We start from the raw sequence: 16783 nt of genomic DNA, 5'->3' as shown, positions 1-16783 counted from the left end.
TGTGTGTGTGTCGACTGTGCAGGTTGACCTTGATGGCTGCGGCCTTGTAGTCGGGATTAGATAGTGTGCTGAAGCGTACTTGGATTGGACCCTCCCTTAGTAAAGGTCAGAGTGTAGTCTTGTTATCAACAAGGCCAAACCAACACACAGGGCATAATCCCTGCAGCGCTGTCGTCTGTTTGTCGCTTCGCTTTTGTCACATCATTAACGAGCATCCTCTATATTTTATTTGCCCGACCGTGCGGCTCCTCTGTTTTCATTTTTCTGCTTCTGTGTTTTGCTTTTTGATTCCAATCGCAGAAGAGAGACGCGTTTTGCTGTCATGCACTGGGGATTGTTAGATTGGATTGTGCGGTGTAACACAAGTGCTGTAATGATGCGCCTAATGTGTGTTGCTTTTGTCACAGCTCTGTTTCAAAGGAAATTGATTCCGACCAAATCTCATAGGTGCCAGCAATGGAAGGAATGGGGCAATTAAATCCGATGTGATCTTCAAAACAACGCGTAGCTTGAGGTACAAACGAGGCCATGATTAGAAAGCCTAGTAGTGTGCTCCGTTAAGCCCACCCTGGCCGGGGGGGGGGGGTTGACTCCTCTGGAGCTGGCTAATTATCTTAGCTCAATTGATTAGGGGGCAGCTATCGATGAGAGAGACAGAAAGCCTCGACTTCTACCCCTTCGATATTCTCTCCTATTACCTCTGTGTAACAGATTCATCTGAATTCATGTCACACAAAGGTCCCACTCCGTACCCCCCCCCCCCCCCCCCACCACCCCGTGCATCCCCAGGATAATTGGGTTGAAAGCTTCCTCTCCTCCTCCACGCCACTCCGCCTTTGGTAAATAAATAAATATGAAGACAATGGGTGCACAGCTTTCTAAAGAGAGGCTACACAGAGTGAATGGAGAGATGAGAGAAGCCTAGAGCGTAGGGACCTGTTATCCTGTTTCAGAATCCCTGCCTCCCGGCCGTTTTCCCCGGCTCCATGTGATATTTGCATACGGACCTGTGGTGCTGTCCTTAATTCAGCCCCCTCAAGCGTCTTCAAACATCCTCCAACGGGCGTGGCGTCCTTTATCCTTCAGAGGAATCATGTGTCCCTGGTTGGATGGAGGCCGACATTCTTAAAGTGCTTTTCCATGGATTAGATTTATTGTAGCTCAAATGGAGAAAGATCGGTTTGAGTACTCGCAGCAGGGGGTGTCAGAGCGACCTCCAGTTTGTACGTCCTTTAGTGCACGAGGCCTAAGTTCACCCATCGGTGTGTAAGATGAACCATGTCCCGAATACACAATCGACTCAGAGGTTGTGAAGGTTTTGGTTTTCTCATTAGTGTGTGTGGGGATGTGTGTGGCTAAGATATTGGTGCGTTACTGCAGCTTTCCTGGTTCGATAACGAGCCGCGTTGTTTCGCCCAACACTGAGAGAATATTTGTGTGATGAAAGGCCAACCTGAGGGTGATTAGATTCAAGGCCACAGTTGTTCATCAGACCACCCACTGCTTTTTTCTTCTTCTTTTATTCCTCTGTGATAAAACGGAGGCCGTGTTGGACCTCTTTGAGCGCTCACATGTGAATGACATCAGTCTTCAGGGCATTCTGTGCCTGTTTGTTCAGCCACCTCTGCAGGGACCTCCATTTACTCCAATTATTTTTACTTGTACTTGCATTGTCAGCTGAGCAACCAATTTAAATAGCCGCTATGAAAGCGGCATACATTCATGATGTGTTGAGTACACAACTCGATGCATGATAAGACCATTTCAGTGTGGTGGGATTTAACATTTACACATTTAAATTCGGGGCTATGCTCCACAACTACATTTCTTCTTTTCTTTTCTTTTATATTCCCTCAGTGTTGCGAGATGATTTCAGACAAAACCCGACTGATGTGGTGGTGGCAGCAGGCGAGCCGGCGATCCTTGAGTGCGTTCCTCCCAGAGGCCATCCTGAACCCACTATCTACTGGAAGAAGGACAAAGTGAGGATTGACGACAAGGACGACAGGATCACCGTGAGTGCTGGCACCATCTGTTGAAATAGCCGGGCTGAAGAGGAGCTACTGTCAACATCTGCTTTGAATTTTATAACGCAGGGCACAGGAAAATGGGAGTGAGCGAAAATGCCTTTGTTGCTGCACTTTAACGTAAAATGTTTTGACAAGGAATGACTCGCGTTAGCTAAAAGAAAGAGGAATAAAATTGTGAGCCAGTATAACCAAATCCAAATGTAAGATGTGGGTGTTTTTATGGAATTGTTTTGTTCAGATTCGAGGGGGGAAGCTGATGATCTCCAACACGAGGAAGAGTGATGCTGGCATGTATATTTGTGTGGGTACCAACATGGTCGGGGAGAGGGACAGTGAGACAGCGCAAGTCACTGTGTTCGGTAAGCTTTATTCCAGCACTTCTATTAATATATATATAAAAATATATACACATATATGTTCCCTTTGCATTGCTTCATAAGGATCTACATTTCAATTGCTTCCCCCGTCCTGCAGAGCGACCAACCTTTCTTAGGAGACCCATCAACCAGGTGATTCTGGAGGAGGAGACGGTGGAGTTCCGCTGCCAGGTGCAAGGAGACCCTCAGCCAAATGTACGCTGGAGGAAAGATGACGTCGATGTACCTCGTGGGAAGTAAGTACATCTCCCTATCTATTCTGAAAAAAGCCTTTATTCAAAAGCTGAGATAATGATAAAATGATGGCTCAGAGGGTCAATCATCCATTTTCTGTAAGTGTATGTGAGCAACCAGTGGGGCATGTGTGTGTCAAGATGTATGACCGTGTGTGTGTGTGTGTGTGTACTGATGTCAGTCTGAGTGACTTTTGTTTAAGTTATTCTGACTGTAAGGACATATTACTTCGCGCTGTTGTCTGCCACTAATTTATTATAAGATTACCCTACCCTTGGGCACCCTGGAAGACAGCTTCCACAGCCATAACAGGGTTAGACGGCATCTTGTGTCAAGGAAGGGGCCTGCATGCCGGCAAACAGATATTGAGCCAGTCAATTAAAGCTGAGTGACAGGTAAGGGGGCAAGAGGGCTGGAGGATAGACGTTTAAAGGGGCAGAAAAAGTCTGGCGGGTTGAAAAGTAGACATGGAGATAGAAGAAATAGGAAGAGCATTGTCAGTGAAATCTTGTCACAAATAACTTGGAAAATATAATTCCCTCCCTTTAACCCCCTTCGGCAAGGTCTGTGCAGCCTTGCGGATGCAAGCAGTCAGTGAGAGTTGCTAAAGTAGAGCTAGATAAAACTGCGAAAGTGTCATTTACATGCTTCAGCAGTAATTTGTTTCATTTCCCATTTAAAAAAAAAAAAAAAAGAAAAAAAAAAAAAGGAAAAAATCAGAAGAACTGATCTGATGCAGTGATACTGGTCTAGTTGGCCCCTGTTTTCCTCTTATGACTCATCGTACTGGCAGTCAGCAGCAGAGCCATGAGTGGACTTCAAAGAGAGCGGGCTTGTGTCCCCAGCCAGAAAGTCGTTCACACACTCTTTCCATCACCTCGTACGTACACACCGAGGACCTGACATCACGACTGAACCGACTACAGAGTTGTGTGTGTGTGGGTGGGTTGTTTGCTTCTGATAAGGCTGTGGTTCACTGGGCAGGGGGGGGGGGGACGTGATCCCTGTGCCAAAGCAAACGCATAAAAGTATTTTAAGCCTTTGATGGGGAGCTGGCTCTGGAAAAGAGTTCATTTTGTTGACTAATTAACAGATTTATAAAACGTGTAGCATGAGTGTCATGTGCTGGCATCTTCCTAATCACCCTTTTGAAGTCTGGCCTTATTTGGACATTGATAAAAGCGAGCCAGAATTAAAAGCGATAAATACTGAAGTGTTTCTCAGGAGTTTTTTGTTTTTGTTTTCCTTGCTTTATTTTATTCTCCGGTTTAGCTTTGAAGCAGAAATAAATGTGTGGAGACAGAGATATTCTAATTCTGACATTTTCTGCTCCGCGTTTTGTGAATTCTGATTTTGCGAAGTATAGTGAACTCTTTTTGCTTTCTCTGCTAAATAAACTTCAGAAATGGCTTCGGTATGTCTGATGGGAGAATTTCTCTAAAACCTCGGCTAAGCTTTTTCAATTCTAAAACAGAAGGTGTGCCAGGATAAAACAAACTGCCCTCCGAGGGACAAATCAATAAAAGTGAAGTTAAGTGATACAATTTTACATATGAACCGATGACTGCGTGCTGAGAAACTTAGTTGAAGCTTTGTGTGCTGTATACAAGAACATAAATGCTTGTGTAGGATTAGAATCACTGACCAACTCCTAGAGAAATACATCTGGATCTTTCTGCCAGCATACATAATATTACAGTAGTGCCTTCCCAAGGGAAAACCTTTGACTTTTGTCATCAAGAAGCTGGACAGTCGACTGAAAATCAGAAAATTCTGACAAGTGACAAAAGTCAAGTATTTCCCTGATATATACAGCATATAGTGTACAGAACATGGTGTCCTTTCCTACTGTGCCTCTTTATTAATTTTTTTCTTCATATGGAGTAATGTCAGTGTCAGATTATTATCCATCTGTCCAACATCTCAGCACAATCTTGGTGAAAGCACAAACTAGCTCATCATGCTTTCTTTTTGTTTCTCCCAGTAAAAAGGCTTGTGCAGTGTGTGTTATCTTCTGCTGGCTACCAGCTCAGTGCGCGGCCCGGCCGTGTTTCCCTCCTTCGGCTCCTGGCTCTCTCCCCGTTCGCTCTGAACCCCCCGTGGCCTCTGTAGTGCTTTATCAGAGACCCTTTGGTCCTGTGGTCAATCTGTATTTTGGTCCCCGTTGACCTCCACAGCACCATGGTCTTTGTGTTTGTGTGTGTGTCTGTGTGTATGTGTGTGCATACGGACCGGTGTGGGTTTATATGATAGCGGTGTGTATGTCATTCTGTTTGATACAGTTGTTAAAGCTAGTGTGACAGCAGCGGCTGTTTTGTGCTGACCATCCAGTTTCAGCGATTCCTCACCTCAGCAACTCGGCAGAATGAAAATACGGCAGGCTATGGTTTCCTGTCTTCATTATGTCCTCTGATATATAACTGGATACTTCTGATATTTATGAAGGGGTTGGTCAGCAGATTGGTAGCGGCAGGATAAAAAACTTATTTTATCTTCAAGTATTTTTGAAACTCATTGGTCCAACGGAATATGTCAAATTAATTAAAAACATTGGGAATAATGTATTATCAATTAGCTCGAGCTTGTGGGGATGATTCATTGCACTCTAAAACAAAGAATCTCTAATCTGCAGATCATAAAAACCCTTGCTGTGATCTACTTGGCATGCAGATTTCCTGGGAAGTGATTGCTCAGTGTTGATACAAATGGGATATGCTCAGTGTTAATACTTTTAGAATAAACAGGCAGACAGTGGCCTGTGTAGCAGCAGGCCTGCAGCACCAAGGCTGTTGGAACAGCGCAATACCACTGGGAATGGTAGGAGGCAGTGTCGCTACAAGTTACGACAAACGTTACTGTTGCCATATTTGCTGTTGACATTTCGCCGCGACAGTGTTTGATGCAGACGCCCCTTTTGTCTAGTATAAATGAGCCATTGCATTTGCTGCTGGATATAACAAGAGCGTTACCAGCATTAGTTGGCTTTTGCAGCTGATATCTAGATTAACCGCCACCCAACTCTGTTTCACTCAGTCGAGGTCAACGCGTTGTGTAATTGCGTCGTTTGTCATTTTAATGCTAGCGTTACTCTTGGCTTATGCCTCTATTAATTGAACCCATTTTTCTATTTCATAAATGGTGCAGTGATGTTTGTGAGAGTGTGTGTGGTAGGTGAAGGTTGTCTGTCACCGGGGTACCACTACTTTATTGTGATTTCACATTAGAAAGAGCGTATTTTACTCGGGAGCGACACTGCCTGCTTGGCGAACACGAGAGCAGGTGGAAGCATCTCGGATGAAGGCGAGCGCTGCGACACACTGACGGCAGGTTACTTCTGCTGTGACATTTCACGTGTTGTGGCACATTTCTTTTGGCGTATGCCCTCACACACAGACATACACACAAAATAGAGAAAAGGGTAAGAAACGCTTCCAGGCATTGCTCAGTGAGCTGTGATTTGTTATTTCAATCTGCAACATTTTTCCAGTGCAACCATCACATCTCCACCCAATAAGGAAATGCTGCAATGATTCCTGTTTTTTGTGGCACTCAGGAGAAGTGACTTTTTTCTTTTTTAGTTTTCTTTCCACAAACCCCCAGCCAAACCGCCAGGGTTGAAATATTGCCAAACTGTTCCTCGATTAGGAAAAACTGACTTCTCTCCATCGGACTGATTTGGTGGGGGGGGGGGGGGTACTTGACCCTGAAAAGGCCCGAGGGATGCCAAGAGCAAGATAAACTCCGGCCGAGGGCCTTACAGAAGCTGGATGAGAAGTTTCCCTGCCTTCACTTTGGACAGACTCCCTCTCTTCTGATCAGGATAAGGTAAAGCAGTCAGATGGTGATAGAGTGAAACTGAGTGCCGGAGCAGCGAGCAGGCTGGAATTCACCATGTACCGTCTCTTGAGTCAAGCAATACATCCCTTCTGTCTGCCGCCGGTCCCATTCACATGTACACAAAGAGGCGAGACAGATACGATCCTCTCAGGTCGAGTCATTGTGCAGATAACTATACACACTCCACCCAAAAGATAAGACTCTGTTAATGTGAGGGAATCGGTTGGAGACGGGCGTGTGTGGAGATTTTCAAGACAAAATCATCAAAGTTTATTTTGGGGATTTTTCAAATGTAAAGTTTTTGTAGGTTGTCTTATATAGTTGTCTTCTTTGCTACACAGCTTGTGTGCAGCAAACATTTCAATTTGACGACCCAAAAAAGTGCTGCTTGTTCTTGGCATTTGCTTACATTCCCATCACTCCTCATCTTGCTGAAGCTGCACATGAGTGGATATGTGTTGGATGACTGAGTGTTTGTGTGTGTGTGTGTGTGTGGGGGGGGGGGGGGGTTAACTTGTTAGACTCCAACAGGGTGAGCTTGGCTCTTGTATCCCCTTTGCATGTGCAATTACATTCTTGCGCTAATAGAAACCAGAGCTCTGCACCAATCCAGTCTCAATAAAGAGCTACTGTTCCATTCCTGGTGTGTGTGTGTGTGTGTTCAGAACGGCCTCTTGTCTCTTCGTATTTCCACTCGTCTTGTCATCGAGGCTGATTCTATATAGGACGTTGATTACAGATTGATTGGGCTCATGTTGCCCGCTAATCGGACATGAACCACCCTGAGGTTCTGTTTTGGGAGACTGAAGGAGAACCAGCAAAGTACAATGAGCAGATTGTTCAGTGGGTTGCCTGGTGGGTTTTGGCAGATGCCAGGCTGTGTGGTCTGAACTGTTCACCTGCAGCCCTAGTAAAATAGACCGAAGCAGTAAAACTGAAGTCGACCTATATTTCATTGCCATATCCCTTTTTTTTGTGTGTGAATATTTTAAAACTAAATTGAAGTTAAATTATGTTGAAATAACTTTTACTATGTAGCACACTTTGCTTATGTGTGCCTCGTAGTTGGAAAAAAATGATACCTAGCAACGCAGGTATTGCATGTGCTGTTGTCCATTTCATCCATGGAGGAGAGCAGCACCGCTTTAGTCAGTCCATTACTTTTCCATTGCTTTTCAAGCTTCAATAGTAAAATGGATCATGGTTCCCAGTGGATCAATTGTTTTATCTTTGATAATCATTTAATGTATGGAGTAGCATTGCATCTCGCTTAATCATTCTTTTTTTAAACTGCTGCAAAAATCTGGTCAAAATTAGAAGTTTGTGTGAACTTTTGTTTTATTACTAAATTACCGGTAACTGGGATTCATTACTAATTACACAATGAAGATGGAAAACCTCATTGTCACATTTAAGTCAGGACGTTTGCGTTGTCACTGTGAGGATCTTAAGATGCTGATCTTGTCTTTTCATTTGAAGTATTTTATTTCATTTATGAACAGCCTCATCTCATAGGAAATGGTGATTGATTAAAAAAGATTGCATGATTGTTTTGCTCAATAAATACAGTCAGAAATATTTGAACGAACTGCGGTTGTAGTATCAAAGAGTGAAACGCATGATCTTGTTTTCCTCATTCTTTAAATGTCCCAACTTGTCCCTCCTTTACCAATCATCACCCCTTTCTTCAAGTCAGGAGGTCATGAAATGCTACCCGTCATATAGCCAGAGGGCAGAGCATGAAATGGTTCTCTCTTTTTTGTTTAAGCTTGCTTTTCATCTGACAAAAGTCTTGCTCCAAAAGCTCTCATTCCTTTTTATGCCACTTACTCACCTTACATGCTTTATTCATGTCTCCCACCACTACCTGAACTGTACATCCTCTCTCACTAGAACAAAGCATTCAGTCATGACTCAGTCACATAATCATTATGGCTTCTTAAGTACCCGTGCGGAGATGAGGAACTGGCAGTCAAAATTGAGGAATGTGCTTCAATAAAGCTGCCTTTGAATGCTTGCTCGGGAAATGTCATAATAGGGGGTGGAAAAAAAACAAAAAGAAAACGAGACACGGATAAACAGGGCAGATTATTTCTGCAGCAGCCAGTGGCAAGCAGCCATCACTGCACCTGACGGCTGAGCAGAAGGGTCTTTTCCCACTCGGAGGGAAATAGACCACAGCTTATTGTTACTGTAAGTCACACCAGAATCTACCGATGTGAACCCTAGTTTGTTGCAATGTCTTGTATCTCAGATTGTCATGCATCTTCGTTTTATGTACTTTTATGTACTTTTATGTTAGAGGATGAACATATAATCAAGTTGTAATAGTGTCACTTTATTTGCTCTCATTTGAGTACCAGAGTATGAACAGTCGATGGTTGTCAGGCCGACAAACATCCAACACCCCGTCTAACTAAACCAGACAAATCAACAACCAAACAATTCTACAGCGAACCTACAACCACCTGCAAACGCATAGGGATAACACAACATTTAAACTACTGCAGTATAAATTTTCCTGAATGGGTTCTTTATTGATTCTGTTAGATTATTTACAATAAGAAAACCTAGCTATCTGTATAGACTTATGGAAACTGTCCATTCATGCACATGCAGTAGATGAACAATGGTACAGTTACACAGAGAGGGAGAGAAACACCTCATGAATATTGCACACGTCCAGAGAGTTCCAACTGACTGCACCCATCTCGGTTGTACGGTTGTCATTGTTGAATAATTGATCCTTCCCAATGCAATCTCCATTTGTCAGAATGAGCAGTTGTGTATCTTTGTTCCTCACCAAGAGGAAATACGCCAGGTGAAATACCGAAGCATGTGCTGTTCGTCGCGGGGTTAATGCTGACCCCCTAATTTGCTGCATTTTCATTCAGTTCTGACGGTAATATTCATGATGTTATGTGTCTCTTTTGACAGGTACGAGATCAAGTATGACAAGGACGACTATGTGCTTAGAGTGAAGAAGGCTTCCGTTAACGATGAGGGCACGTTCACCTGTCTGGCAGAAAACCGGGTGGGCAAGCTGGAGGCGTCGGCCATGCTCACAGTCAGAGGTAGGAGGACACACCCGTTTCTTTGCTTGTCAGAGCTAGCACATAGCAACACCTAGAAAGGTCATTGAGCAACACGAAGTACATCGGTTCCTACTGCGTCTACACAAATGAAAGCCGAGAATGCTGACTCTGACAGCCGACACACAGTCTATGAACCTCTTTCATTATTTACATTTCCTAGCATGGCGCCGACACCCTCCCCCCTACTCACGGTGGTCTGCTAAGCCGCCATGCTCTAAGTAGCCAGTCAGCAAAGCCATTTCACAGGTTACTGGTGCACACCGCCAGTCCCACACCTGCGGTTTACAAGGTTAATAAAAAAACATTCTTGCCATAATTCCCCCTCTTTTCACGACTCTTCTTCCCATTAAACCCAGGGTGTTTAAGGTCTCTGTGGGGCTCTGTAGGGCGACACAGGCGACTCAAGGAAGCTAAAACAGTCCCTGGGGTTTTTTTCAACTGTTTTTATACAGTTTTTTTAGAAGGTGTATCTGTCTGTAGTGTTATATTTGTGTTTACCGTCGATGGTGAGGATGCATGCGGTTAAAACAAGAAACGTATGAGAACCCCTACCCGCACCGTCTCTCCTGGGGAGATGATGTCGGAAAGATGCAGTCGAGGCCTGAAATTCACATGGCGTCTTCTTCTTTAGTCTTTGAATTGCTCTCTCCCTTCCTCTCGCTCTCCTTTTCTGCTCTGTCCATCAGCAGCGAGAGTTGTAGCTTTCATTAGAGCAGGCAGGGTCCAGTAGTATGTTTGTTTCTGACACAGGGATGGCCCTGCAGGTATCCCTGTGGAGCATTTTAACCACCAGGGGCACTCGCACAAGACTGCCTTTTTTATTATTCAATGGGAATTAGCAAGTATTCAATCGGTGAAATAAATACTACTGGATCCTCTGTGAAGCGATTCCCCCCGACGCAACATGTCATTCATTCTGACTTTGGTTTATTTGTGTCTTATTTTATTATGTTTGTTCTGTTCCTCTTCTCTTGTTTTGTGTGTCCGTGTCTTGATTTGTTCCTTTTGTGTATCCACTCGTTCATTGTTGTGTCTCCAGCTCGCCCTGTCGGTAAGTACCCATCCTGCTGATTTGATTTCATCCTGCATGCCCACTCCTTGCATACTACTGCACTCAACTGACTGAAAATCAATTACCATTGCTTTGACATTGCTGTATTGTACTAACACAGATGCTACATGGTATTGTATGCCCTCGGCTTTGTTGTTATGCAATAGATGGATAGATTTTGCAGCTCTACCTGAATCTCGGAAACGCTAACCGCTTATTTCATAAGGACTTTGGAACGTAGAAAGTGTAACTCCATATATTCTATCATTTCCAAAATGTCACGCTTTAAACAAAAGCCACAAAATGCACCAATTAATTGTCTCTGTCAAGTGCATATTTTATATGTTTGTATTTTCATCACTTATAATTGATCTTATCCGGTAGCTGGATCCGGTTTAGCAGCGTGGCTCTGCACAGATTTATTGACTGAAGTAACTCGTAGCTTCCGTTAAAGCTGTAGCTTGATGCTAAAGCCTGGCCAGATTGCAGACCCCATCCTTTACAGTGACTGAGAGGTCTGGCAGTCACCGCCATTGTCATCTAATCTGGTCCAGGATGTGTTTAACTTGCATATCTTGAGGCCATCTGGGATTTTTGGAACGCAAAGCTGAAATCTGTTTATTTTGGATGAGTCTGTTTCATTCTAGTGTTCCATTCCACGATGTGGGAAGGCACATTTTATGTTCCTATAGTTTGGGAAAAGGTACACACTGTACACAATACATTGTTAATGGCGGTGATTTGCACATCGGGCATCTGGAGGGAGAGGTGTGCTTTCCGAGCCTAGAAATAGGAGAAATACAGGAACACAAAACATGTGTCAGGTCAATGAAGGAAAAGCCAAATTATGGCAGGAATGTGTGTTGAGATGGGATTGACTGGCAGAAAAATCCCAGACACTGCATCAATGGCAGGACTGCGGGTGCCAAAACAGCCGTGACTGTTCTATGGCTGTCAAACTGTCAGCTTTCAAGAATATGGAGGAAATTAGACATTCACTCTGCCTGTGAGAAGAGACAGTAATTGCTTTCGACTTTGAATAAAATATGATTGAATGTGATATTTTAAAGGAGACTTCTTAGTTTGTGCCTGGGTCTGCTGAATGGATGCCTGCCTCTCTGTCCATTTGTTTCTTTCACCCTTACTGCAGTTTTTCTCAGAGTCCTTTCCAAGCCAGGCAGATGTGACTCATCATGAATTAAATATGGGCACCTGATCATGTGTTTCCTTAGGCAGAGACAGGAAGGAGCCTCTCACATGTCATTAAAGGGCTCTTAATCAAAGCAGGGCCATCTCTGAGCCAAGCTGTGAAGCTGTCACACACACTGACTTCCTCTTGATTTGTATGAGTTTTTGATCAATTTTTTTCACTTTGCCCCTCCTGCCCCCCACGTGCCTGTGTTCTTCTTCATCTGGTGTTCCCCCACCCCACATGTCCCACAAGTGTCTTTGCTTTTCTTTTCTTTTTTAATTTACAGAGGACATATTTCATCTCAGGCTACTTATAATAGATAAACAAGCCCAAAATAATATTGTAGCTGATCGATACTGTGCTCAAATTAAAGCAAAGATTTTCTTATGTTATGAGATAAAAAGCTTTTCTTTTTTTAAAAGCATGCGGCTAACCAGCAATGCAAAAAAAAATCTGCCCCCCCAGTAAAAAGAAATCTACAATGTAGATGTTTTTTGCAGTACTTATGTAACTGTATTCCATATTCTAAATCGTTATCTATTTCATAGATTAAATCTGGCTTGTGTGCAAAAGAAGCCAGTCTGGAAGGCGTGAAGCCATATTTTTAGTGAGTACTTGGTAATGCAGTATGTAGGATGGAGCAGCAGAGGAAGAGAAGGGCGGGAACTGAGTCCTTCCTTGCCAGATCATGATTTAAGAGCTCTGTATCGGGCCCGGCTTTGTATGAGCCGCAAGATATCCGAGCTGCAGAAGGCCAAATGGGAAGCCAGTAAATCTGTAGCCATCTGTACCATTCCCAACTGTGTGTATCTTTGACAAATACACCCCACCCCCCTTTCCCCACAAAAGGGATTACATGCAGAAACCAGCCGAATCGGAAGAATTTGGCCTTACTGAAATCAGCTAGCGTTTCAGTGAAATGACTTTACAAAGAAATTCCAAGATCAAAACGAATGCAAGATGTTACTTTGCAACCATTCATTTTATTTTTTTATTTTTATTTTTTAAAGAAAGTTCTTTAGAATGTATTTTATTTTTAAATTGTGTTTTTCTAGAGGCCTCTAGTATCTTTTGGCATCACTTACTTGAGGTTAGAGGAGAATTGTGTCTTTGCAGGAGCCATGCTTCCTCCTCTCTGAGCCCTGATCTTGAAGTCTTATCTCTGGCAAACATGCTTGTCGATGCCGGACCAAGACCCCAAAGTGACAGTCAATAATAAATAAATAAATAAACAGTTCTTTGATCAGTGCAGAGACATGTGTATAGGTAAACTATGATTCCATTATTCAGTTGCACTTAAGTATGTCTGTTAATCTGAATGTGAGTCCAGGTTATTTTTAATTTATAAAGATAGCGTTCTGTTTTCTCATAATCTATGTTTGCTGCCATTTGTAGGTCATTGTAGTTGTAATTATTTTTGAATAAAACAGTTCATCATGGGAGTGAAAGTTTGGTTACCTCCCTATGTCTGCCATCAGGGAGACGGTCATGGAGTGACGAGAGGCCACGCTGCATGCCAGAAGAACTCCTGTCTAATCTTTTAACTCCTCTCTCTTCATTAATGAATTGTGTCTGTCAAGTTGTCAATCACAAATCTCTCGCTTGGTCCCGACTGCACGAGTGTGAAAACCGGTCTAGAGGAAAGATCGAGTCACAAATATTGACTGAAAAAGCTTCACAGTTCGATCCCAAAGTGTCATGGCGTTTCAGGCCTAGTTTCTCTGTGACTGAGCAGCGTCAGCTTGAACTGCGGTGAGCGCAGACCAAATATTTTCCGTCCCCCCTCCTTTAAGCGCCTTTGATTCTGAGCCATTTCAGCTTGCAGCTTTTAGATGACGTTCATTCTAATGGGGACTAAATCAAGCATTCCGAGTCAGATGTGATTTGCCGTCATGTGTACATATTTGTGGATGTTTCCGGGGCATGGGTGTGCCTTCGTGTTGTCTCGAATCTCGGTGCCATTGTGACCAAGGCGCGTCCCCTTGTGAATGCTGACGGGACTGTCATTCATTCAATCCTCAGTCTCACCTGAATGAATGGCCAAACTGGTTTCCATGGCAATGATGGGCATTGGTGTTCTTCCCCTGCTCGGAGCCCCTTGAGAGTGAACAACCGACATAAAGCTGCATGGAAACTCTGTACAGCACTCCTGTTTTGATATTAACATTGTGTTTATTGCTCATCTTTGCTTGAAATCCCCAAACTCTGCTAATTCGGCCCTGATGCTCGGCCTCAGGATGTACCACCTACTACTAACACCGCTGTCTTTTCTTCCCTGACTTCAGCTGCACCTCAGTTTGTCATACGCCCAAGGGACCAAATTGTGGCTCAAGGACGCACTGCCACTTTCCCGTGTGAAACCAAAGGAAACCCTCAGCCTGCTGTCTTCTGGCAGAAAGAGGGAAGTCAGGTAGGAGCCAAAAAAATCCCACTCAAACCAGCAGGTACAAAAAGTCAATTTTGTATTATTTCATGTCATTTGTTTCGTTATTAGCTTTTGTGATCTACATTGACAATTTGGATTTCCCTCTTTAGTAGCCACAGTTGCCGACTACTTATGAGGCCCCTGTCTTGCACATGCATGCCACTCACAATCTGTCATCAGTATCTTTACTACAGGCACAGATATACCTTTGTTCCCAGGAGCTACCAAACAGCTGTGTGCTTATCGGTTTCCAGCGACCCTTCGCAGATAAGAACGATCCTATCCCTCATTGGAGTAGATAGCCCATTCAAATGCCTGGGTGTCCTCGTAGCACTCAACAACTGTGCCAATTAGGAGCCTGTTGGGGCATGTAGATGAGCTAGAGATATGATTCATCTCTGGCTGAGGTTCAAACCTGCAGAAAAACATTGATACACCACTTTACGCCTGCAGGCCAACAGTTACTGTAAAGTTCTTTCTATCTGGGAACAGAGGTGAGACACAAGCTTACAGGTTTGGACAAACATTTGCATTCATACCACTTATACTTGCTTCTACCCACTGTCTGAGCTGAAGCCCATGACTCAGGATCATTGAGTAATCTGTGATCTATGAGTAGACATACATCCGGCTTGTCTTTCACTTGTCATTAAAGATGAGCCTTATAAAGTGAATGCACTACAAAAAAACGTTTGGACAAACAGTCGCACCTTCTCATCTTGCCCATGTGTTCACAAGTACTCTTTCTGCTACCGCCATGCCAACATGCAAAAAATATGAAAGTATTTGTCGAGAGAGAGAGAGAAATCAAACCTCATTCAGTAGCGTAATTAAATGACAGAAAGGCCTGCTTTGCTCACAACATAATGGAGTGAGCGCCTCTTGTGTGCTGGATGGGCAGTGCCTAATTTAAAAACCAACATAATTTGTCCCATTCAAGTGATTAGGTGCAATTAAATTAATGAATGGGCTTAGATTTTAACTTTGGAGTCATGAGACACAAGGATATAAAGAAAAAGGGCTGGGATAGGGTGGTTGAATACTAGAAACGATGCTTTGTCAATGCCAGCAGTCCTCTAGTCCTGCATTTACTCTGGAAGACTCTTCCAAACTGCTGTGGAATACAAGCAGAAAGAAAACTAATCACTGAACCAACGAGAGCAATGGCTGCCTTCGTCATCACAGTGGTGCCTCTGGTTTGGCGTGAGAATATGCATGAAGCAAAGTCTTCCGACTGTAGATGTGGCCATTTTGTGAGGTTATTTTTTTAATCAGCTAATAAATGAAAGTTTACATTTGAGCATATTGCACTTGTTTTGTAATTATTCCAAGTCACACCAGTTCCACTTCCCCCCCTTGATTGTCTCGTTGCTCCTCTTCCTCCAGAATTTGCTCTTCCCGAACCAACCCCAGCAGCCCAACAGTCGCTTCTCTGTGTTGCCCAGCGGAGACCTCACCATATCATCGGTGCAGCGGGCAGATGCCGGTTACTATATCTGCCAGGCCCTGACCGTTGCGGGCAGCATCCTCGCCAAGGCACAACTGGAGGTCACAGATGGTGAGGGAATACTATCACCTAATTTCCTCCATAAAACACACTGCAGCACACAAGCACTGTGCAAATGGTTGGTGCACAGATGCAGGTTTGATTCTGTCCCACATGTTCTTAAATATTTAGCCGTCGACAGTGATTTATACCAAAGCAAACCACATCTGACTTTATTTGTAATGGTTTTGCTGTAAAGGCTGTTTTGCCTCAGCAAGTTTATTTGACAGTAGTTTGTCCTCTTAATAATTTCAAATTTTACCCACAGTCACAAATAAATGTATTTTACTATTCTAATCCTAAATTCAACTTGTGTTTGAAAAATCCAATCGTACCGATGACCTTCTCTTCCTGATTTTGCAATGTGTTTTTTCTTTTATTTTGTTTTCCTCCTGACACAATTTAATTAACTGACTTTTCTTATTTTGAATTAAATAAAGCACTGCCCTTGAGTTCCCTCAAGTTCATTGAGCAGTTTGGGCGATGTGGAGAGGCGGAAGCGTGTGTATGTCGGGGGGAGGGACCGTAAGAGGGAGGCACATAGAGAAAAGGGAGACATGATTGTGTGCATGAATGACAATGGTTTTGTCTGGAATGGTTTCTGTGGTCCTACGCGGTCTGAAAGCATCTAATCTGCTCAGCTGTTGTGATGCAGGACAGACGGCCATCCGAACATCTGCCGAAATAGTTTATAAGCGACGGATTAAAAGTATAACAGGACACGTTTTAAGTAATTTGTCTGAGGCAGGAAAGGATATTTTGTGTGTGCAAATTGCTTGGAGCAATGTATGATTGCATTTTATGGCTAAATACTCTGTTTCATAAATTATTCCAGCTTCATTAAAAGGTACATTCTTCCACTTCAATATGCACCAAAAAGAAAAAATATTGAAAGTTTGCTCATGGGTGTCAGGCAGCTTTCAAGGTAAAGGAAAAGAAGGAGGAAATCATATGGGAGGACCGGGGTAAGGTCAGGGACACACCTGCCACGATCAT

At 43.5% G+C, this 16783-nt stretch overlaps 1 protein-coding gene across 1 annotated transcript in view; it reads left to right on the top strand.

Annotated features, from left to right (window-relative positions):
• The first annotated feature begins 1165 nt into the window (after positions 1-1165).
• Positions 1166-16783, top strand: part of robo2 (roundabout, axon guidance receptor, homolog 2 (Drosophila)) — a 51355-nt gene continuing 35737 nt past the window's right edge. Inside the window, exons 1-8 of the mRNA XM_068745771.1 lie at positions 1166-1223; positions 1858-2015; positions 2269-2389; positions 2505-2643; positions 9416-9552; positions 10613-10624; positions 14102-14226; positions 15628-15799. Of these exons, the coding sequence (XP_068601872.1) occupies positions 1166-1223; positions 1858-2015; positions 2269-2389; positions 2505-2643; positions 9416-9552; positions 10613-10624; positions 14102-14226; positions 15628-15799 (922 nt within the window). The remainder of the gene's footprint in view (positions 1224-1857; positions 2016-2268; positions 2390-2504; positions 2644-9415; positions 9553-10612; positions 10625-14101; positions 14227-15627; positions 15800-16783) is intronic.

The sequence above is a fragment of the Brachionichthys hirsutus genome, chromosome 11, assembly GCF_040956055.1.
Source record: "Brachionichthys hirsutus isolate HB-005 chromosome 11, CSIRO-AGI_Bhir_v1, whole genome shotgun sequence".
In the NCBI taxonomy this organism is placed as follows: Eukaryota; Metazoa; Chordata; class Actinopteri; order Lophiiformes; family Brachionichthyidae; genus Brachionichthys; species Brachionichthys hirsutus.
This window is presented reverse-complemented; position numbering and strand designations above follow the sequence as displayed.